This window comes from Sprattus sprattus (genome assembly GCF_963457725.1).
Source record: "Sprattus sprattus genome assembly, chromosome: 18".
NCBI classification, from domain to species: domain Eukaryota; kingdom Metazoa; phylum Chordata; class Actinopteri; order Clupeiformes; family Clupeidae; genus Sprattus; species Sprattus sprattus.
This window is the reverse complement of record NC_137916.1, coordinates 21,550,076-21,573,069: the sequence shown is the minus strand read 5'-3', so window position 1 is coordinate 21,573,069 and position 22,994 is coordinate 21,550,076. Positions and strand designations below refer to the sequence as shown.

General features: G+C 42.1%; 4 protein-coding genes across 4 annotated transcripts; all 4 read left to right on the top strand.

Annotated features, from left to right (window-relative positions):
* Window positions 1-478: 478 nt before the first annotated feature.
* LOC308379260 (perforin-1-like) lies at window positions 479-3,751 on the top strand (the record flags this gene model as incomplete). The annotated part of the gene is made up of 4 exons (XM_080856332.1): window positions 479-1,011; window positions 1,981-2,119; window positions 2,461-2,678; window positions 2,893-3,751. 4 exons carry the CDS (start codon window positions 479-481, stop codon window positions 3,749-3,751), a joined length of 1,749 nt encoding a protein of 582 aa, XP_080712458.1.
* A 2,573-nt stretch (window positions 3,752-6,324) lies between these two features.
* On the top strand, window positions 6,325-8,904 carry LOC308379261 (perforin-1-like; the record flags this gene model as incomplete). The annotated part of the gene is made up of 4 exons (XM_080856333.1): window positions 6,325-6,857; window positions 7,152-7,290; window positions 7,551-7,768; window positions 8,046-8,904. The coding sequence occupies 4 exons, from the start codon at window positions 6,325-6,327 to the stop codon at window positions 8,902-8,904; spliced, it is 1,749 nt and encodes a 582-aa protein (XP_080712459.1).
* A 2,549-nt stretch (window positions 8,905-11,453) lies between these two features.
* Window positions 11,454-14,033, top strand: LOC308379270 (perforin-1-like; the record flags this gene model as incomplete). Its single annotated transcript, XM_080856343.1, has 4 exons — window positions 11,454-11,986; window positions 12,280-12,418; window positions 12,679-12,896; window positions 13,175-14,033. 4 exons carry the CDS (start codon window positions 11,454-11,456, stop codon window positions 14,031-14,033), a joined length of 1,749 nt encoding a protein of 582 aa, XP_080712469.1.
* Window positions 14,034-18,928: 4,895 nt separating this feature from the next.
* On the top strand, window positions 18,929-21,515 carry LOC308378932 (perforin-1-like; the record flags this gene model as incomplete). The annotated part of the gene is made up of 4 exons (XM_080855958.1): window positions 18,929-19,461; window positions 19,721-19,859; window positions 20,208-20,425; window positions 20,657-21,515. The coding sequence occupies 4 exons, from the start codon at window positions 18,929-18,931 to the stop codon at window positions 21,513-21,515; spliced, it is 1,749 nt and encodes a 582-aa protein (XP_080712084.1).
* Between the last annotated feature and the right edge of the window lie 1,479 nt (window positions 21,516-22,994).

The following is a 22,994-nucleotide window of genomic DNA, read 5'->3' as shown; positions in this document are numbered from 1 at the left end:
GGATTTCAGAGTGTGTGTCTCTACACCACCTCTGCCATAGAGAGGACTTTCACTTTAAAAAATAAAAAAAAAGTAAACACGTATGCAAACATTGTCTTACATCACTTATTCAGCACTGCAAGAAATCAGAATTGTCTTAGTAATGACTGCTGCTGAACGTTCAATTAGTCGTTTTTTGGGTGTAAAAATGGGGCCTTAAGCAGATCATTGTTCTAAGTTGCACAATGCAATACAGTGAGGTTAAGCAGTCATGCGCTGTCAAGTTCTTCACATAAAGACGAATCAAATTACAGCCCTGCCTTCCATGCTCCTAACATAATATGTTGATAAGCTGGAATTGTTTATGGCCCACTCTTTACTGAATTTGTCAAAAAAAAAGTATGGAATTGGCCCTTTAAGGGATTCTAGTTTGTGTTTTTTTCTGTTGTACTTATCAGGCCTTGCACCTTTCTTGAATACAGCTCCAGGCCGTTTGACCATGGGTGTTTCAACCGTTACCTTTTGGATGGCTGTCTATCTCACCCTCATACCCCTGACTACCCAGTCATGCACTAGAGGTCTCCCCCGTGAGTGCAAAGAGGCTGAGTTTGCCCCGGGATCCAACCTGGCAGGTGAGGGCTTTGACATCACCAAGATGCAGCGCAAGGGAGCCTTCGTCATTGACATGAACCTATGGAGGCGGGAAAATAACACCTGCCTGCTGTGCAGGAACCCGTATCAAGAGGGGAAGATGCAGAAAGTCCCACTACCTGTGGTGGACTGGAGAGTCAGTCATAAATGCAACATGAAGGTTGCCAGCTCACAGTACGAGTCCAGTGAGTCCCTGGTCAAAGCCAGTACCTCCGGTGTAGAGAACAACTGGAAAGCTGACTTGGAAGTAGAGACCAAACGTGTGGGTGGCTCCTTGATGCTGGCTGGAAGCCACTCTAAATTGGCTGAGTACTCCATGGAAAAAACTAAAAAGGACAAGTTTACCTTCTTGAGCCATAAGATGGTCTGTAGTTACTACAGGTACGGAAAGGCCTTTAAAAGTCCTACATTATTAGACATAGGCCCAATCTCAATACTTCCCCTTACCCCTTATCTTACCCCTTACCCTTGAAATTGCGCGTTCATGTGAGAGCTAGTGGTGTCTCAATACCCAATTTGATCAAGACTAAGGGATAAGAGCGAGTGCTATGTACCCCTTATTTTTAAGATTATTTGAGAGCTCACTTACCTCCAAGGGCTATCCCAGAGCACATAGCGAAACCAGTTCGGGAATTTTCAAAAAAAAATGGCTGCTTGAAGCGAGGAATATTTTACATGAATAAAGCTATCTACACAACTTTTTATATGTTTATAATGACTCGGTTTGATCTGAAATGTACTACACGAACGATGCATAGTATTGTAGGTCTTAACTGAAGCTTTCAAACGGTAGTTTTAGGATACAATTAGCGCGTATACCACCACTCCATTGGCTTATATGGTAGCTTGCCAGCTATCATGCTACATACACTACATGTAAGTATTTTTGGCTTATAATTAATTTAAAAATGACGACAGTCTTGTTTCGTGCTCTACACAGTTGTATACATATATATTTGCAACCATGTTCTTCATTAGACTTTTTTTTAAATCGCTAGTTTCGTAGCTCATACAGTCACGCATGACGTACCCGAAACCGAGTTGCGTCTCATTTCATAGGGGAAAGTTTTCAGCCCTTGGCCCTTACACTTGCAAGTGCTAGGGTTAAGACAAGACAAAGACAAAGCAAAAGGGGTAAGGGGAAGAATCGAGATTCGGCCATAATGTACCTAATGAGTGTTCCAAAAGAAGGTTTAACTGAATAAACCAGTTTCTGGTTTAACATTGTTATTGTTGTTGGAAATGAGTGCAGATTGAGATGTAATGGCTAATACACACACAAATATGATATAAAGATAAACTTTATTTGACTTTTTATCTGTTACTAAATCCCTCTGTTGCCATGTCCAGCTACAGGGTTTCCAACCAGCCCCCTCTCCACCCAGAGTTTCAGCACGCCATTAATCAACTTCCAAAGAAATACAGCAGTGTGAACAAGCAGCGTTTCTACAAGCTTATCAGCAACTATGGCACTCATTACATGACAAAGGCAAGCATGGGGGAGCACTTTTTTATTGCCTGACATGAAGTTTATAACCCTTAGTTGTGCTAAATATCAAATACCTCACATTTAATTACACTATTACAGAACATGAAATGCCAGGCATATCATATGTAATGATATATTGATTTATTGTTGATTTAAATCGATTTACTATTTGTTTGAATTTCTAAATGGCAGTCACCAGCAATTTGGGTCTTTATAACAGGTTGAAATGAGATTTTGTTTTGCGAAAACTATGACATAACCAACATTATTTGACAAAAAATGCTTTTACACATGTATGTGATTAACATCAGGTGGACACTTTTCCCCATGCTTCTCTTCAGGTGACTCTGGGCGGGATGGTGCAGTCGGTGACCAGCATCAGGCAGTGCATGGCCTCTTTACAGGGCCTCTCCTCAGACGAGATCAAGATGTGTCTGGATGTAGAAGCCTCAGCCAGTGTGGGAGACAAAGTCAAGTCAGGGGCAGAGATGAAGCACTGTCAGGAGGCAAAGGAGAAGACAGAGGGCAAGAACAGTTTCTCCAACAACTTCAGTGACAGGTAACCTAAGAAGGTTGTAATAAGATTACCTTTAAAGATTACCTTTTAAGATCTTTTAAGACCTTTTTCAAGTTTTTTCGTGTCAGAGTCACTTGTGTGCTTGCGCTACAGTATTTGGGCCTCAGGCTCTGTAAAGTGCATTGAGACAATGTTAACTGTGAATGGCGCACTGTAAATTAATAAAACTGGATTTCATTCTCATTCATCCTACCAGGCTCACAGAGATCTTTGGTGGCCACACCACCGAGCCTGAGCTTCTCTTCTCTGCAGACAAAGACCCGGCTGCTTACAAGGAGTGGCTCTCCTCCCTGCCACTCAACCCAGATGTGATCTCCTATTCACTGGATCCCATCCATGAGTTGCTGCCCCCCAACCTTCCACTGAGGAAAGAGCTACGCAAAGCAATTAGACATTATGTTCTAGAGAGTGGACTCTGGCAAAACTGCACTGAGCCCTGCAAGTCTGGCATCAAAAGAAACGCAAAGGAGCCCTGTATGTGCAGTTGCCAAGGTGATCCTGGTGTAGGAAGTGACTGTTGTCCCACTAAACGTGGTCTTGCTTGGGTCATCATCACTGCAGTGAAGGCCTCTGGTTTGTGGGGGGACACCACTACAGCTACAGATGCCTACGTGAAGGTGTTTGACTCTAAGAACTTGCAACTTGGACGAACCCCTGTGATTTGGGACAACAACTCACCTCAGTGGACCATGCCCTTTGACATTGGTGATGTCCTTCTCTCTCAGACCAGTATGGTGAAGTTTGAGGTATGGGACGAGGACAACAAGTGGGATGACGACCTGCTCGGAACATGCACCGTGGACCTCAAGGAAGGGACCAAGGAGGGTGTGTGCAACCTGAACCACGGGATGTTCTTCTACAAACTCCAAGTGACCTGTGGCCCAAGCCTGAGTGGCCCGTCCTGTTCTGAGTACGTGAGCTCTCCCATGAACGGTCACCTGGAGAGGCTGTATGTGTCTCGCCATTCCCGGCCCATACCAAAGGACATGCTTATAAAAATGGGAGTGTTTGGGGATGAACACCCTTCGCATTTCAATCTGACTAATCCAAACTAAAATGTTCTCTTTCGTTTTTAATGTCTCAGAAAGGATTTATGTACTTAGCAAGATTCATATTCATCTATCCTACATTATATCTATATTTACAATATACTACTGCAAGTAGGCGAGACCAACGCACAAGAGTTTGCACAAAGTACTAATTCTAGTCAATCTGACTATGTGGATAGTAGATATAAGTAGTGTACCATAGTCCCTGAGTCCTATGTGCGATAGTGTAAGGCATATTAGGGTGTTAGAGAATGGCTCAGAATGGTAGTAAAGCTGATCAGCTGTAAGTTCAAGCACAAATGCTGAGATTCTTTCCTGACAATGAAGCAGGTTTTTTTGCTTGTCAAAGTATTTTAAAAACCCTTATACAGTTAGATCGGGCAACAGCCTTGTCCAGTTATATATGTGATATCAGCAAGAAAAATCAAATGACAAAAAAAAGCAAAAACTGAAAAATAAATATGATTACAATGTAGGTACATTTGATGTATTCACTTCTTACTTTGAAATAATGACTAATAAAGCATTTGGAAGTAGGCAATACATTTAAGTTCTTTTCCAATTACATTTTGTCACTTTTTGTGTGATATGAACACCTCATACAACTGATTGTACAGTAACCACCCCCCCAAAAGAAACATTTCTGTGTGATAACTGCTACACTTGTCAAATTAGTCCAAGACATTTGATGTGGCTACACCAGAAAGGATCATTCTGCATTCATGTTAATGGTCTTCAAGGATTATCAAGATAAATTGTGCAGCATAAATGTTTCAATCGTGGTGAAATCAATTTCATTTAATTTACCTTGTGGTGATCTGATAATGCATTTTTGTCAGTGAATCACTTAAGCATGAGGGGTCTAAGGTTTCAGGTCTCGGCCACTTCAGAGAAACGACATGACGACACAAACATTAGACGGGAAGATAAATGCACACGAAACATCGTGTCAGTTTCACGAGAAAACCACACACTACCCCGGCCCCCTTCAACTCTTGATGAAGCCACCACAAGACACAAAAAGACACACTGCATATTCTCAGTCACCTTATCACACCACCATTTGCCCTCATCCATTTGTGTTTGTCTCTCTCTCTCTCTCTCTCTCTCTCTCTCTCTCTATCTCCCTTTCTCTATATCTATTTGTTTGTCTCTTAATCATGTAAACCATAGCTCAGACCACCAAACATTTCCATCCACAAAGCACTACCTTTGCTCCACCTCCCATCTCTGTCTTTTGTATGACTCACTTGTAAGGTTGCAAGCATTGCCACAAATACTCAGAGACCCTTAGAGTCATCATTCAGATTACTAATATAATACAACGGCCGCTTCAAGCACAGTAGCAAGGTAAGACTTCCTTCTTGACTTCAGGTTTGTCACAAACAAATGGATTAACAACATTTACACACTTTAAACCAAATTTCTAAGATGGCTACTACAACAAAAGTTTACATTTACATTTACATTTAAAGACACATATGTTTCATGTTGTTTTGACTGTAAATTTCAAGTTTTATTTAGGAGAAGATTCACAAAGTGCTATATGACAGCTATTAAACCTATGTCTATATAGCTACTGCTAAGGAAGAACTTTTCAGGAAATAACCAAGGCCCACCATGTCTGCTCGGGTAATTTCCTCATTACACACAAGAGTGATCACTGCACTAAAACATGTTATGTTTTTAAATGTAATAAGAACAAATATCAGTTTCAATTGTCTTGCAAGTCCTTCCAATCGTTCATCAAATGTATTGTTTGTGAGATACTATAAAATCTGTTAAAAAGCATGGATATGAAAACTGTTAATTGGGCCTAAAAACAACGGTTGACTTAAATTGATCAATTGAAGAACTTTAACAGATTAGCATGTGACTTAGAAGTGTGACTCATTCTGTTTCATTCTCTATGGTGCGATCTGTGGTCAAATGTGACATGAGGTACATCAAACAGGATATGACCCTCATTGTGAACACGTATGCAAACATTGTCTAACATCACTTCAGCACTGCAAGAAATCAGCAGTGTCTTAGTAATGTCTGCTTCGGTCCTTGTAGTGCCACAACCTCGGCTGATAACCTTTTTATAGGCCGTTTTCTTTTCTTAGACACACGCAACTTGCATTTTGGGTGTATAAATGGGGCCCTGAGATAATAATTGTTCTAAGTTGCACAATAAAATAAAGTGAGGTTCAGAAGTCATGCATTGTCAAGTTTTTGACTTAAAGGCACAGTCCACAGATCTGGAAAATGTTTGTTGATATTTTAGCTCACCAGCCAATCAAATTACAGCCCTGCCTTCCATGCTCCTGACATAATATGTTGATTAGCTGGAATTGTTTATGGCTCAGTCTGAGACGCTGTGTAAGTTTCCCATTTACAGAGCCAGAACTGTACATACGCTGGAATTTTTTGAGCGCACTCTTAAAACTGAAAGCTAGAGGACTGAGGATGAATTCACTGAATTTTTTTAAAAAGTGTACAGAATTGGCCCTTTCAGAGATTCCTGTTTGTGTTTTTATATGTTGTACTAATCAGGCCCTGCTCCTTTCTTGAACACAGCTCCAGGCCGTTTGACCATGGGTGTATCAACCGTTACCTTTCGGATGGCTGTCTATCTCACCCTCATACCCCTGACTACCCAGTCATGCACTAGAGGTCTCCCCCGTGAGTGCAAAGAGGCTGAGTTTGCCCCAGGATCCAACCTGGCCGGAGAGGGCTTTGACATCACCAAGATGCAGCGCAAGGGAGCCTTCGTCATTGACATGAACCTATGGAGGCGGGAAAATAACACCTGCATGCTGTGCAGGAACCCGTATCAAGAGGGGAAGATGCAGAAAGTCCCACTACCTGTGGTGGACTGGAGAGCCAGTCAGAAATGCAGCATGAAGGTTGCCAGCTCACAGTACCAGTCCAGTGAGTCCCTGGTCAAAGCCAGTACCTCCAATGTAGAGAACAACTGGAAAGCTGGTTTAGAAGTGGATGCCAAAAGCGTGGATGGATCCTTGACGTTGGCTGGAAGCCAGTCCAAATTGGCTGAGTACTCCATGGAAAAAACTAAAAATGACAAGTTTACCTTTTTGAGCCATAAGATGGTCTGTAGTTACTACAGGTATGGAAAAGCCTTTAAGAGTCCTACATTATGAGATGCAGTGTTCTTTATGCAACATGCGTCACTGCATAGTATATAGTAACTGCAGTGTGTAGTATATGTGCTTGTGTGAGTGGCACAGAGCCAAAAAAGCCAAACTGAATTATCCAGTTTCTGGTTTTACAATGTTATTGTGGTTGAAAATGAGCGCAGATTGAGATGTAATGGCTAATACCACACTCTGAAATATGATATAAAGATAAACTTTATTTGACTTTTCTACCTGTTACTGAATCCCTCTGTTGCCATGTCCAGCTACAGGGTTTCCAACCAGCCCCCTCTCCACCCAGAGTTTCAGCACGCCATTAATCAACTTCCAAAGAAATACAGCAGTGTGAACAAGCAGCGTTTCTACAAGCTTATCAGCAACTATGGCACTCATTACATGACAAAGGCAAGCATGGGGAACAGATTATCCATGTCACATGTACAAAATGCAGTCCCTTCATATCACTTATTTTATTCCTGACATAATGTTTATAACCCTAAGTTGTTCTAAATGTCAAAAACTGTACATGCACCTTACATTTTATTACGGTATTACATAACATCTCTGATTCCAGTCATGTCTTATTTAATGAGACCTTCAATATTTGTATGAATTTTAAATGGCATTCACCAGAAATTTGAGTCTGCACCAATGGTTCCTTTTAGGTGACTCTGGGCGGGATGGTGCAGTCGGTGACCAGCATCAGGCAGTGCATGGCCTCTTTACAGGGCCTCTCCTCAGACGAGATCAAGATGTGTCTGGATGTGGAAGCCTCAGCCAGTGTGGGAGACAAAGTCAAGCCAGGGGCAGAGAAGAAGCACTGTCAGGAGGCAAAGGAGAAGACAGAGGCCAATAACAGTTTCTCCAATAACTTCAGTGACAGGTGGGCTAAGAAGTTTGTGATAATATACCTGTTTGTTGGTCCAGCTGTGGTACACTCTACTGTCATAAGATTACCTTTTAAGACCTTTAAGACCTTTTTGAGTCTGCTTAAGGTTTTTTGCTGTTTAAAAGGGAGTTTGGTCCTTGTCAGAGTCACTGGTGTGCTTGCTCTGTAGTGTTTTGGCCTCAGGCTCTGTAAAGTGCCTTGAACCAATGTTAACTGTGAATGGCGCACTAGAAATTAATAAACTGGATTTCATTCTCATTCATCCTACCAGGCTCACAGAGATCTTTGGTGGCCACACCACCGAGCCTGAGCTTCTCTTCTCTGCAGACAAAGACCCGGCTGCTTACAAGGAGTGGCTCTCCTCCCTGCCACTTAACCCAGATGTGATCTCCTATTCACTGGATCCCATCCATGAGTTGCTGCCCCCCAACCTTCCACTGAGGAAAGAGCTACGCAAAGCAATTAGACATTATGTTCTAGAGAGAGGACTCTGGCAAAACTGCACTGAGCCCTGCAAGTCTGGCATCAAAAGAAACGCAAAGGAGCCCTGTATGTGCAGTTGCCATGGTGATCCTGGTGTAGGAAGTGACTGTTGTCCCACTAAACGTGGTCTTGCTCGGGTCATCATCACTGCAGTGAAGGCCTCTGGTTTGTGGGGGGACACCACTACAGCTACAGATGCCTACGTGAAGGTGTTTGACTCTAAGAACTTGCAACTTGGACGAACCCCTGTGATTTGGGACAACAACTCACCTCAGTGGACCATGCCCTTTGACATTGGTGATGTCCTTCTCTCTCAGACCAGTATGGTGAAGTTTGAGGTATGGGACGAGGACAACAAGTGGGATGACGACCTGCTTGGAACATGCACCGTGGACCTCAAGGAAGGGACCAAGGAGGGTGTGTGCAACCTGAACCACGGGATGTTCTTCTACAAACTCCAAGTGACCTGTGGCCCAAGCCTGAGTGGCCCGTCCTGTTCTGAGTATGTGAGCTCTCCCATGAACGGTCACCTGGAGAGGCTGTATGTGTCTCGCCATTCCCGGCCCATACCAAAGGACATGCTTATAAAAATGGGAGTGTTTGGGGATGAACACCCTTCGCATTTCAATCTGACTAATCCAAACTAAAATTTTCTCTTTCTTTTTTAATGTCTCAGAAAGGATTTATGTACTTAGCAAGATTCATATTTATCTATCCTACATTATATCTATATTTGCAATATACTACTGCAAGTAGGCGAGACCAATGCACAAGAGTTTGCACAAAGTACTAATTCTAGTCAATCTGACTATGTGGATAGCAGATAGAAGTAGTGTACCATAGTCCCTGAGTCCTATGTGCGATAGTGTAAGGTGTATTAGGGTGTTAGAGAATGGCTCAGAATGGTATTAAAGCTGATCAGCTGTAAGTTCAAGCACAAATGCTGAGTTTCTTTCCTGACAATGAAGCTGGTTTTTTTGCTTGTCAAAGTATTTTAAAAACCCTTATACAGTTAGATCGGGCAACAGCCTTGTCCAGTTATATATGTGATATCAGCAAGAAAAATCAAATGACAAAAAAAAGCAAAAACTGAAAAATAAATATGATTACAATGTAGGTACATTTGATGTATTCACCTCTTACTTTGAAATAATGACTAATAAAGCATTTGGAAGTAGGCAATACATTTAAGTTCTTTTCCAATTACATTTTGTCACTTTTTGTGTGATATGAACACCTCATACAACTGATTGTACAGTAACCACCCCCCCAAAAGAAACATTTCTGTGTGATAACTGCTACACTTGTCAAATTAGTCCAAGACATTTGATGTGGCTACACCAGAAAGGATCATTCTGCATTCGTGTTAATGGTCTTCAAGGATTATCAAGATAAATTGTGCAGCATAAATGTTTCAATCGTGACATCAATTTCATTTAATTTACCTTGTGGTGATCTGATAATGCATTTTTGTCAGTGAATCACTTAAGCATGAGGGGTCTAAGGTTTCAGGTCTCGGCCACTTCAGAGAAACGACATGACGACACAAACATTAGACGGGAAGATAAATGCACACGAAACATCGTGTCAGTTTCACGAGAAAACCACACACTACCCCGGCCCCCTTCAACTCTTGATGAAGCCACCACAAGACACAAAAAGACACACTGCATATTCTCAGTCACCTTATCACACCACCATTTGCCCTCATCCATTTGTGTTTGTCTCTCTCTCTCTATCTCCCTTTCTCTATATCTATTTGTTTGTCTCTGGATCATGTAAACCATAGCTCAGACCACCAAACATTTCCATCCACAAAGCACTACCTTTGCTCCACCTCCCATCTCTGTCTTTTGTATGACTCACTTGTAAGGTTGCAAGCATTGCCACAAATACTCAGAGACCCTTAGAGTCATCATTCAGATTACTAATATAATACAACGGCCGCTTCAAGCACAGTAGCAAGGTAAGACTTCCTTCTTGACTTCAGGTTTGTCACAAACAAATGGATTAACAACATTTACACACTTTAAACCAAATTTCTAAGATGGCTACTACAACAAAAGTTTACATTTTCATTTACATTTAAAGACACATATGTTTCATGTTGTTTTGACTGTAAATTTCAAGTTTTATTTAGGAGAAGATTCACAAAGTGCTATATGACAGCTATTAAACCTGTCTATATAGCTACTGCTAAGGAAGAACTTTTCAGGAAATAACCAAGGCCCACCATGTCTGCTCGGGTAATTTCCTCATTACACACAAGAGTGATTACTGCACTAAAACATGTTATGTTTTTAAATGTAATAAGAACAAATATCAGTTTCAATTGTCTTGCAAGTCCTTCCAATCGTTCATCAAATGTATTGTTTGTGAGATACTATAAAATCTGTTAAAAAGCATGGATATGAAGACTGTTAAACGGGCCTAAAAACAGCGGTTGACTTAAATTGATCAATTGAAGAACTTTAACAGATTAGCATGTGACTTAGAAGTGTGACTCATTCTGTTTCATTCTCTATGGTGCGATCTGTGGTCAAATGTGACATGAGGTACATCAAACAGGATATGACCCTCATTGTGAACACGTATGCAAACATTGTCTAACATCACTTCTTCAGCACTGCAAGAAATCAGCAGTGTCTTAGTAATGTCTGCTTCGGTCCTTGTAGTGCCACAACCTCGGCTGATAACCTTTTTATAAGCCGTTTTCTTTTCTTAGACACACGCAACTTGCATTTGGGGTGTATAAATGGGGCCCTGAGATAATAATTGTTCTAAGTTGCACAATAAAATAAAGTGAGGTTCAGAAGTCATGCATTGTCAAGTTTTTGACTTAAAGGCACAGTCCACAGATCTGGAAAATGTTTGTTGCTATTTTAGCTCAACAGCCAATCAAATTACAGCCCTGCCTTCCATGCTCCTGACATAATATGTTGATTAGCTGGAATTGTTTATGGCTCAGTCTGAGACGCTGTGTTAGTTTCCCATTTACAGAGCCAAAACTGTACATACACTGGAATTTTTTGAGCGCACACTTAAAACTGAAAGCTAGAGGACTGAGGATGAATTCACTGAATTTTTTAAAAAAGTGTACAGAATTGGCCCTTTCAGAGATTCCTGTTTGTGTTTTTTTCTGTTGTACTTATAAGGCCTTGCACCTTTCTTGAATACAGCTCCAGGCCGTTTGACCATGGGTGTTTCAACCGTTACCTTTCGGATGGCTGTCTATCTCACCCTCATACCCCTGACTACCCAGTCATGCACTAGAGGCCTCCCCCGTGAGTGCAAAGAGGCTGAGTTTGCCCCAGGATCCAACCTGGCCGGAGAGGGCTTTGACATCACCAAGATGCAGCGCAAGGGAGCCTTCGTCATTGACATGAACCTATGGAGGCGGGAAAATAACACCTGCATGCTGTGCAGGAACCCGTATCAAGAGGGGAAGATGCAGAAAGTCCCACTACCTGTGGTGGACTGGAGAGCCAGTCAGAAATGCAGCATGAAGGTTGCCAGCTCTCAGTACGAGTCCAGTGAGTCCCTGGTCAAAGCCAGTACCTCCAGTGTGGAGAACAACTGGAAAGCTGACTTGGAAGTAGAGACCAAACGCGTGGATGGATCCTTGACGTTGGCTGGAAGCCAGTCCAAATTGGCTGAGTACTCCATGGAAAAAACTAAAAATGACAAGTTTACCTTTTTGAGCCATAAGATGGTCTGTAGTTACTACAGGTATGGAAAAGCCTTTAAGAGTCCTACATTATGAGATGCAGTGTTCTTTATGCAACATGCGTCACTGCATAGTATATAGTAACTGCAGTGTGTAGTATATGTGCTTGTGTGAGTGGCACAGAGCCAAAAAAGCCAAACTGAATTATCCAGTTTCTGGTTTTACAATGTTATTGTGGTTGAAAATGAGCGCAGATTGAGATGTAATGGCTAATACCACACTCTGAAATATGATATGAAGATAAACTTTATTTGACTTTTTATCTGTTACTAAATCCCTCTGTTGCCATGTCCAGCTACAGGGTTTCCAACCAGCCCCCTCTCCACCCAGAGTTTCAGCACGCCATTAATCAACTTCCAAAGAAATACAGCAGTGTGAACAAGCAGCGTTTCTACAAGCTTATCAGCAACTATGGCACTCATTACATGACAAAGGCAAGCATGGGGAACAGATTATCCATGTCACATGTACAAAATGCAGTCCCTAAATTTCACTTATTTTATTCCTGACATAATGTTTATAACCCTAAGTTGTTCTAAATGTCAAAAACTGTACATGCACCTTACATTTTATTACGGTATTACATAACATCTCTGATTCCAGTCATGTCTTATATAATGAGACCTTCAATATTTGTATGAATTTTAAATGGCATTCACCAGAAATTTGAGTCTGCACCAATGGTTCCTTTTAGGTGACTCTGGGCGGGATGGTGCAGTCGGTGACCAGCATCAGGCAGTGCATGGCCTCTTTACAGGGCCTCTCCTCAGACGAGATCAAGATGTGTCTGGATGTAGAAGCCTCAGCCAGTGTGGGAGACAAAGTCAAGTCAGGGGCAGAGATGAAGCACTGTCAGGAGGCAAAGGAGAAGATAGAGGGCAAGAACAGTTTCTCCAACAACTTCAGTGACAGGTGGGCTAAGAAGTTTGTGATAATATACCTGTTTGTTGGTCCAGCTGTGGTATACTCTACTGTCATAAGATTACCTTTTAAGACCTTTAAGACCTTTTTGAGTCTGCTCAAGGTTTTTTGCTGTTTAAAAGGGAGTTTGGTCCTTGTCAGAGTCACTGGTGTGCTTGCTCTGTAGTGTTTTGGCCTCAGGCTCTGTAAAGTGCCTTGAACCAATGTTAACTGTGAATGGCGCACTAGAAATTAATAAAACTGGATTTCATTCTCATTCATCCTACCAGGCTCACAGAGATCTTTGGTGGCCACACCACCGAGCCTGAGCTTCTCTTCTCTGCAGACAAAGACCCGGCTGCTTACAAGGAGTGGCTCTCCTCCCTGCCACTCAACCCAGATGTGATCTCCTATTCACTGGATCCCATCCATGAGTTGCTGCCCCCCAACCTTCCACTGAGGAAAGAGCTACGCAAAGCAATTAGACATTATGTTCTGGAGAGAGGACTCTGGCAAAACTGCACTGAGCCGTGCAAGTCTGGCATCAAAAGAAACGCAAAGGAGCCCTGTATGTGCAGTTGCCATGGTGATCCTGGTGTAGGAAGTGACTGTTGTCCCACTAAACGTGGTCTTGCTCGGGTCATCATCACTGCGGTGAGGGCCACTGGTTTGTGGGGGGACACCAGCACAGCTACAGATGCCTACGTGAAGGTGTTCAACTCTCAAAACTTGCAACTTGGACGAACCCATGTGATTTGGAACAACAACTCACCTCGATGGAACTCGGCCTTTGACATCGGTGATGTCCTTCTCTCTCAGACCAGGACGGTGAAGTTTGAGGTCTGGGATGAGGACAACAAGTGGGATGACGACCTGCTCGGAACATGCACCGTGGAACTCAAGGAAGGGACAAAGGAGAATGTGTGTCGCCTGAACCACGGAATGTTCTTCTACAAACTCCAAGTGACCTGTGGCCCAAGCCTGAGTGGCCCGTCTTGTTCTGAGTACGTGAGCTCTCCCATGAACGGTCACCTGGAGAGGCTGTATGTGTCTCGCCATTCCCGGCCCATACCAAAGGACATGCTCATAAAAATGGGAGTGTTTGGGGATGAACACCCTTGGCATTTCAATCTGACTAATCCAAACTGATATTTTCTCTTTCTTTGTATTGCTGTCTCAGAAAGGATCTATGTACTTAGCAAGATTATAAAGAATATTTATCTATCCTGCATTGTATTTATATTTACATTCACACTACTGCAAGTAGTAGAGATATTTCCAGAGTAAGCTCAAAGTACTAATCCTAGTAGATAGAATGCAGGTAGAAGTAGTGCACCATAGTCCCTGAGTTGTGCGATAGTGTTAGGCATATTAGGTTTAGGATGGTAGCAAAGCTGTAAGTTCAAGCACAAATACTGGTATTCTTTCCTGACAATGAAGAAGTCTGTTTTGCTTGTCAAAGTATTTTAACAAGCCCTATAGTTAGATCAAGCCACAGTATTGAGCAGTTATATGTGATATCAGCAAGAAATCAAAATGCCAAAAAATAAATGTGATTACATTAAATGTACTTACATTGTATTTATTTCTCACTGTGAATTCATGACTAATAAAGAATTTGGTAGTAGGCAATACATTAAGTTCGTTTTAATTTAAATGTTGTCACTTCTTTATGATATAAACACATATATACAACTGATAACTGACCCTGACAAAAACAAGCACCTTGATGACATCTCATTCAGCTGGTAAAATAATTACTGCCATATGATTAATGCAGCCCATCTAACTGACATCCTAACTGAACTATCTAGATATAGGCATGGTGATCAACCACATACCAAAACTTAAGGAGGTTATAAAACCTGAAAGTTTATTTACCTTAAACTAACTGAATGAGAACAAACATCTTGGAATATCTCTGGAGAGACAACCAGGGGGCAGCAAGGGCCCCCAGGGACTCATCATCACCAGCTTCAACACTCTTCCTCCTCCTTCCACACATCACTGACACACCTGAACTACATGACCCAACCATACATCTGGGTCTGTATGGTGAGCAGCTCACCAAAAACCAGAGCTTCTGGATGTTCACCCCCGCTGCTCCATCCACTCTGACATCTCTGCCATTGTGACTCTTATGGTGCATTTACATTCTGCCCAGCGATATCAACACTGGGTTTAAATTGTACCGCCATTTTTTTTTTGTCATTGTTTAATCAGTAAAATCTTCTCTCTGTAGAGAAATGTTTGGCTGGGGAAAGGATGTACACTGACAATAATACACTCAGACCATAAACCCAAACCACAATGGTGGGTGTTGCTGCACACCCAGCTGAGACATAGCCAGAGGTGTTGCACCAGCACTAGCCTATATGTTTTGCAGTGTAGCAGCATCTAGTAGAGTGCAGAACTGATAGTTACTGAGCCTAGAACTCCACTTCTAAGAAACAAGTGAAGCCATTTCACCAGTGTCTGTGCCATCAGGGGCAGGGGAAGGGAAGTGACATGTTGTAATTGGGCTTTTTGTGACCCAGGTTCTATATGAAAGCCAGCTTAATTGCACCAGGGCATTACTCACCAGACGTACAACACAACCCTGGGCTCTGTCATGCACACTTGGTCTTGCCACCAGGGCAGACAGAAAGCCAGTCCGAAATAACCACCTGCCTGCTTTTCTGCATCCCGCTCTCATGTCTTCGCTAGATGCAGTGCTGCCCCAGGTGCCAGGTGACTCTCCTCCACCGTCTCCAGCGAGCTCATGGGGGAATGGTTGGCCAGTTCTGATAGAGACACCAGCAGCAGGGTGACTTTGCGCAGTGCCGGCGGTTTGGACGCCGCCCCCCACAAACAGCTTGTTGATCGCCTTGGCCTCCACCTCTTGTGGTGACTACGCAGAAAAGGCTTTTTACGCATTACCCTTCCATTGAGCTGCTCCCTGTTCAAAGTGCACTGGACTGTGGAACGATGTACAATGACACCATCAGCAGTAAGATGTTCTTTAGAGGTGGTCTGTGGTTTGTCTGTGACTACTCTAACCATTCTTCGTCTCCGCCTACCACATCTTTCCTTCACACTGTTCTTGTGACTGTCCATGTGGCCTTCCATTCTTTTACTACATTTCTGACTCTGGAGACAGACACCTCAAACCTTTTTTGATAACTTTTAATATCCCTCTCCTAATTCATATTGACGAATCATCTTAGTTTTTAGGTCATTAGAGAGTTCTTTATTGGTTCCCATGTGCTACTTTCTAAAAGAGAATGAAGGAGAGGCACACTTTGCAATTAGCTATGTTAAATTAGCTTTTTCATGATTGGTTGCAACTTTATTTGAAGTTTAAGGTTCAATCAGCTTATCAAAAGAATTTTGTGTTTCAATCAATCAGCATTAAGTGACTACAGGTATTCAAATCAACACACTTAAAGGGTGACCACATTTTTGCACAGCCTATTTTTCACATTTTATTTCATACAACTCAATACTCTGCTACATTAAGAATTGTTGTCTGAAAAACGTCCCATTATCCAACTTTCTCTAGAAAATGAATGATATATTGCTATGATGTTTAGCGATCTATAGGCAAGATTTGCATATTATTAGTGTGGCGACAAACACATACAAGAGACATATGGAGTACATACATTACATGGTAGCCTATGTATAATCACTTTTACATAAAGCAAAGACACATTTATCACTCATCAGAAAGATCACACCTTACAAGTCCAACCTCCCCCTTTCCTCCCCCGGTTGCTGAGATGATGCTTAACAAGAACACCGCAGACCACCTAGCCACAGTAAACTGAAACCAAAAGCTCACTGAGTTTGAAATTTGAGCATTTCCAGTATGTTATATTCTTTCTTGCTTGTCTGTTTGTTACCACATTCTTGCCAACACCAGAATAACACAGTGCTATTCATGATTGAAGAACTCACATAGCCATCCATAATCCACTTCTGGTCTACCTGATTTTGTGATATTAGGCCTGTGTGTATCTGCTCCGTTGTCTTACCATGTAGTCTAATCAGGTCAGTGGGCCTCATTCTTGACAGCAGTTGAGAAGACTTTAAGAAGGACTTTCTTCTGAACTCCACTTGGAGGATTTAGGAAAACATTTGCCATTCTCGATAGTTTTCTCATCTGGGATTTCTTCTGAACTTCAGAAGAATTTCAGAACATGATCGAGAATGAGGCCCAGCGTGAACTGTCAGATAATTATTCTCAGTGGAAGAACAAGCAAATCTAAATGTGTCCCACTTTGTGCCTATCTGCTACAATAAACTACATTGCACAGTACAACACAACAAGAATTTCAAGGTTTCAAGTCCAACATTAGCAACTTTTTAAATGATTAAAGCACATTTTTTATTCTTTTCATCTTTCAGCAAAACAATCACAGATATGTGATCAGATATGTGATTAAAGCATAATCCATGTGATCTCCCTATTGTAATGCACTGTGATATGTATTGGTATGATTTAGAACTGAGGGATATATGTCTTCATGTAATTGCTTCTTCAACAATTAAAATGCAGACGAAAAGGCAATGAAAAACTTCTCCTCAAAGCACAACCAAAAAAAAGGAATACAAAACTAATTTCTGTGTGATAACTGTTACACATATAAGATTAGTCCTAGACAGTAGCTACACAAGAAAAGATCATTCTGCATTCATGTTAATGGTCTTGAAGGATAAGTGAGATAAATTATGCAGGATAAATGTTTCAATCAGCTGTGGTTTTATTGTCATGAAATCAATTTCATTCAATTTACCTCGTGGTGATCTTATCTTGCATTTTTCTATTCTTTTGCCTCTGAATCATGTAAACCATTACTCGACCACCAAACATTTCCATTCGTAAACCACTTCCTTTGCTCCACCTCCCACCTCTGTCTTTTGTATAACACCTGTATGGTTGCAAGCATTGCCACATAAACTCAGAGACCCTTACAGTCATCATTCAGATGACTGTTATAATCCAACGGCCACTACAACCACAGTAGCAAGGTAAGACTTCCTTCTTGACTTCAGGTTTATCACAAACAAATGGATTAACAACATTTAAACACTAAATTAGTCGAAACCCAATTTCTAAGATGGCTACTACAACAAAAGTTAAAGACACATTTAAAGCATACCTGCCAAAATTTGAGTGGCAAAATCCGGGAGATTTCGGCGGCGGCGGCGGCGGCAGTGGATGGGGAGTTTTGAGGGGGGCATGGATGGCAGAGGCAGGCAGATGTTGGGTTTTTAGGGATGTTGTGCATATAAGTCTTTATAGTCTATAGTCAAGGGGTCCTTAATTAGAAACCCAAAAGGTCCACTCACCAAATTTCCATTCAGTCCACATGCTCTTGTAGATATGCAGACTAAGTGGCTCCTAATATTCTAAGTTACACACGCAGAAACACAGAAAAGCCATGTTCCTGCTTACAGAAGTACATGATTCATATAAGTTCATTAATAATACAAGGCACTTGATTATTATATTCTGAAGTCATTAACAGTGTTTGGAAATGATATCGATCAATTATGTATGTATTCACAATGAATGTATATACAATTGCTTATTTATTATTATAACTAACTATTGAAATATCGTATTTATTCATGACATTTTTTATTACAAAATCAAATATGAACATCACAGAAACAGTTGATGTAAGTCTTGCACAGGTCTCAGGATATGTATTATAATTTAAAACTACTGTTTTGTCGTATTTTATATGTTGGTGGTTGACCTGGCTTTAAGTGTTTTCTTAAATGGGGTGTACTTCAAAGGAGGCTTAGTATTGTTTATTTGTTCTTTCACTGACCACATCGCCTTTCCCATTTACAGAGCCAAAAATGTGTACATACGCTGGAGTTTTTTGAGTGCATACATTAAACTGATAACTCGATGACTTTCAGGAGGAATTCACTGAATTTGTCAAAAAGTGTATGGAATTGGCCCTTTAAGGGATTCTAGTTTGTGTTTTAATCTATTGTACTAATCAGGCCTTGCACCTTTCCTGAACACAGCTGCAGGCCGTTTGACCATGGGTGTTTCAACCGTTACCTTTTGGATGGCTGTCTATCTCACCCTCATACCCCTGACTACCCAGTCATGCACTAGAGGTCTCCCCCGTGAGTGCAAAGAGGCTGAGTTTGCCCCAGGATCCAACCTGGCCGGAGAGGGCTTCGACATCACCAAGATGCAACGCAAGGGAGCCTTCGTCATTGACATGAACCTATGGAGGCGGGAAAATAACACCTGCCTGCTGTGCAGGAACCCGTATCAAGAGGGGAAGATGCAGAAAGTCCCACTACCTGTGGTGGACTGGAGAGTCAGTCAGAAATGCAGCATGAAGGTTGCCAGCTCACAGTACCAGTCCAGTGAGTCCCTGGTCAAAGCCAGTACCACCAGTGTAGAGAACAACTGGAAAGCTGATTTAAAAGTAGAGACCAAAAGGGGAGCTGGATCTTTGATGCTGGCTGGAAGCCAGTCCAAACTGGCTGAGTACTCCATGGAAAAAACAAAAAAGGACAAGTTTACCTTCTTGAGCCATAAGATGGTCTGTAGTTACTACAGGTATGAAAAGGCCTTTTATTAGACGTAGTGTTCTAAATGCTACATGCGTCACTGCATAGTATATAGCTACTACAGTGCATAGTATATGTGCTTGTCTAAGAGACACAGAGAATGAATAATCCATTTAGTGGTTTTACATTGTTATTGTGGTTGGAAACATTTGGATGTAATGACTAATACCACACTGTGAAATATGATATAAAGATAAACTTTATTTGACATTTTACCTGTTACTGAATCCCTCTGTTGCCATGTCCAGCTACAGGGTTTCCAACCAGCCCCCTCTCCACCCAGAGTTTCAGCACGCCATTAATCAACTTCCAAAGAAATACAGCAGTGTGAACAAGCAGCGTTTCTACAAGCTTATCAGCAACTATGGCACTCATTACATGACAAAGGCAAGCATGGAAAACAGATGATCCATGTCACATGTACAAAATGCAGTCCCTTTCTATCACTTATTTTATTCCTGACATGAAGTTTATAACACTTAGATGTCCTAAATGTCAAATACCTTACATTGTATTAGGCTATTACAGAAGCTCTGATGCCAGGCATATCTTATATAATGAGACCCTCAATATTTGTATGAATTCTAAATGGCAGTCACCAGCAATTTGAGTCTGCACCACTGGTTTGAAATAAGATTTGCACGAAAACTATGACATACCCAACATTATTTAAATAGTTTTTACACATGTATGTGATTTACATCAGGTGGACACTTTCCCCATGCTTCTCTTTAGGTGACTCTTGGCGGGATGGTGCAGTCGGTGACCAGCATCAGGCAGTGCATGGCCTCTTTACAGGGCCTCTCCTCAGACGAGATCAAGATGTGTCTGGATGTGGAAGCCTCAGCCAGTGTGGGAGAAAAAGTCAAGTCAGGGGCAGAGATGAAGCACTGTCAGGAGGCAAAGGAGAAGACAGAGGGCAAGAACAGTTTCTCCAACAACTTCAGTGACAGGTGGGCTAAGAAGTGTATGATAATATGCCCGTTTGGTAGTCCAGCCGTGGTATACTCTACTGTCCTCAGATTACCTTTTAAGATAACGTTTGGTCTGTGTCACAGTCACTTGTGTGCTTGCTCTATAGTGCTTGGGCCTCAGGCTCTGTAAAGTGCCTTGAACCAATGTTAACTGTGAATGGCGCACTGTAAATTAATAAAACTGGATTTCATTCTAATTCATCCTACCAGGCTCACAGAGATCTTTGGTGGCCACACCACCGAACCTGAGCTTCTCTTCTCTGCAGACAAAGACCCGGCTGCTTACAAGGAGTGGCTCTCCTCCCTGCCACTCAACCCAGATGTGATCTCCTATTCACTGGATCCCATCCATGAGTTGCTGCCCCCCAAACTTCCACTGAGGAAAGAGCTACGCAAAGCAATAAAACATTATGTTCTGGAAAGTGGACTCTGGCAAAACTGCACTGAGCCCTGCAAGTCTGGCATCAAAAGAAACACAAATGAGCCCTGTATGTGCAGTTGCCATGGTGATCCTGGTGTAGGAAGTGACTGTTGTCCCACTAAACGTGGTCTTGCTCGGGTCATCATCACTGCGGTGAGGGCCACTGGTTTGTGGGGGGACACCACTACAGCTACAGATGCCTACGTGAAGGTGTTCAACTCTCAGAACTTGCAACTCGCACGAACCCATGTGTTTTGGAACAACAACTCACCTCAGTGGAACTCGGCCTTTGACATCGGTGATGTCCTTCTCTCTCAGACCAGCACGGTGAAGTTTGAAGTATGGGATGAGGACAGCGGGTGGGATGACGACCTGCTCGGAACATGCACCGTGGACCTCAAGGAAGGGACAAAGGAGGATGTGTGTCGCCTGAACCACGGGATGTTCTACTACAAACTCCAAGTGACCTGTGGCCCAAGCCTGAGTGGCCCGTCCTGTTCTGAGTATGTGAGCTCTCCCATGAACGGTCACCTGGAGAGGCTGTATGTGTCTCGACATTCCCGGCCCATACCAAAGGACATGCTCATAAAAATGGGAGTGTTTGGGGATGAACACCCTTCGCATTTCAATCTGACTAATCCAAACTAAAATTTTCTCTGTCTTTTTTCATGTCTCAGAAAGGATTGATGTACTCAGCAAGATTCATATTTATCTATCCTACATTATATTTAAATTTATTCACTGGGTAAGCGCTTTTGTCCAAAGCCACTTATAACAATCAATTACTGCCAGTTGGACCTTTCCAGAGTAAACAGAGTCACCACAAAGTTCTAATTCTAGTCAATCTGACAAAGTGCAAAAGAAAGCAGATAGAAGTAATGCACTGTATGTGCGATAGTGTTAGGCGAATTAGGGTGATCTCGGGTGAAAAAGGTGATCTTGGAGAGATTCTTCAAGATAGAGAGGGATGCTCCTGCTGTGATAAGATTTGGTAGCTTGTTCCACCATCAAAGTACACCAAATGAGAACAGTCTGGACTGTAATTGTCTTCTCTGGAGGGATAATATGGTCAGACTGGGTTCCTCAGAGGAAAGCAGTCGGCGGGAAGGAGCATTAGCTTGAATGATGGAGTTTATGTAGCTGAATACAGATGCAAAGGAGCCCTCTATGTGCGGTTGCCATGACGAACCTGGTGGAAGAAGTGACTGTTGTCCCGCTAAACGTGGTCTTGCTCGGGGTCGGGGTTGTGTTTCGCCTGAATCCAGGGCTGTTCTTCTACAAACTCCAAGTGACCTGTGGCCCAAGCCTAAGCGGCCTATCCTGTTTTTAACACCAAAGGACATGCTCATACAAATAGGATTGTTTTGGGATGAACACTTCGCATTTCAATCTGACTAATCCAAACTGAAATGTTCTCTTTCTTTTTTTTTTGCGTTTTTTTTTTAATCGAGAAAGAAGTTATGTACTCAGCAAGATTAATAATTATCTATCTTTACATTATATCTATATTTACATATATAACTGCAAGTAGTGGAGATCTTTCATGTGTTTCACTGTGATTAATGACTAATAAAGCATTTGGTAGTAGGCAATACATTGCAATTCTTTTTCAATTACATTTTGTTACTTTTTGAACACCCCATACAACTGATAACTGACACTGACAAAAACAAGCACCTTGATGACATCTCATTCAGCTGGTAGTCATACTATTGCCATATGATTAATGCATCCCATCTAACTGACATCCTAACTGAAATATCTGGATCTAAGCATGGTGTTTAACCCCATACCAACACTTTGGAGGTTATAAAACTGTGTTTCCTGACAGATTATGATGATGTGGACTATTTACTGTACATCAGCCTGAAATTCAACAAACTGAAACTAATGGAATGAGAACAAACATCTTGGAATATCTCTGGAGGGACAACCAGGGGGCAGCCAGAGCCACCAGGGACTCATCATCACAAGCTTCAACACTCTTCCTCCTCCTCCTTCCACACATCACTGTCTCACCTGAACTACATGACCCAACCATACATCTGGGTCTGTATGTTGAGCAGCTCACCAAAAACCAGAGCTTCTGAATGTTCACCCCCGCTGCTCCATTCACGACATCTCTGC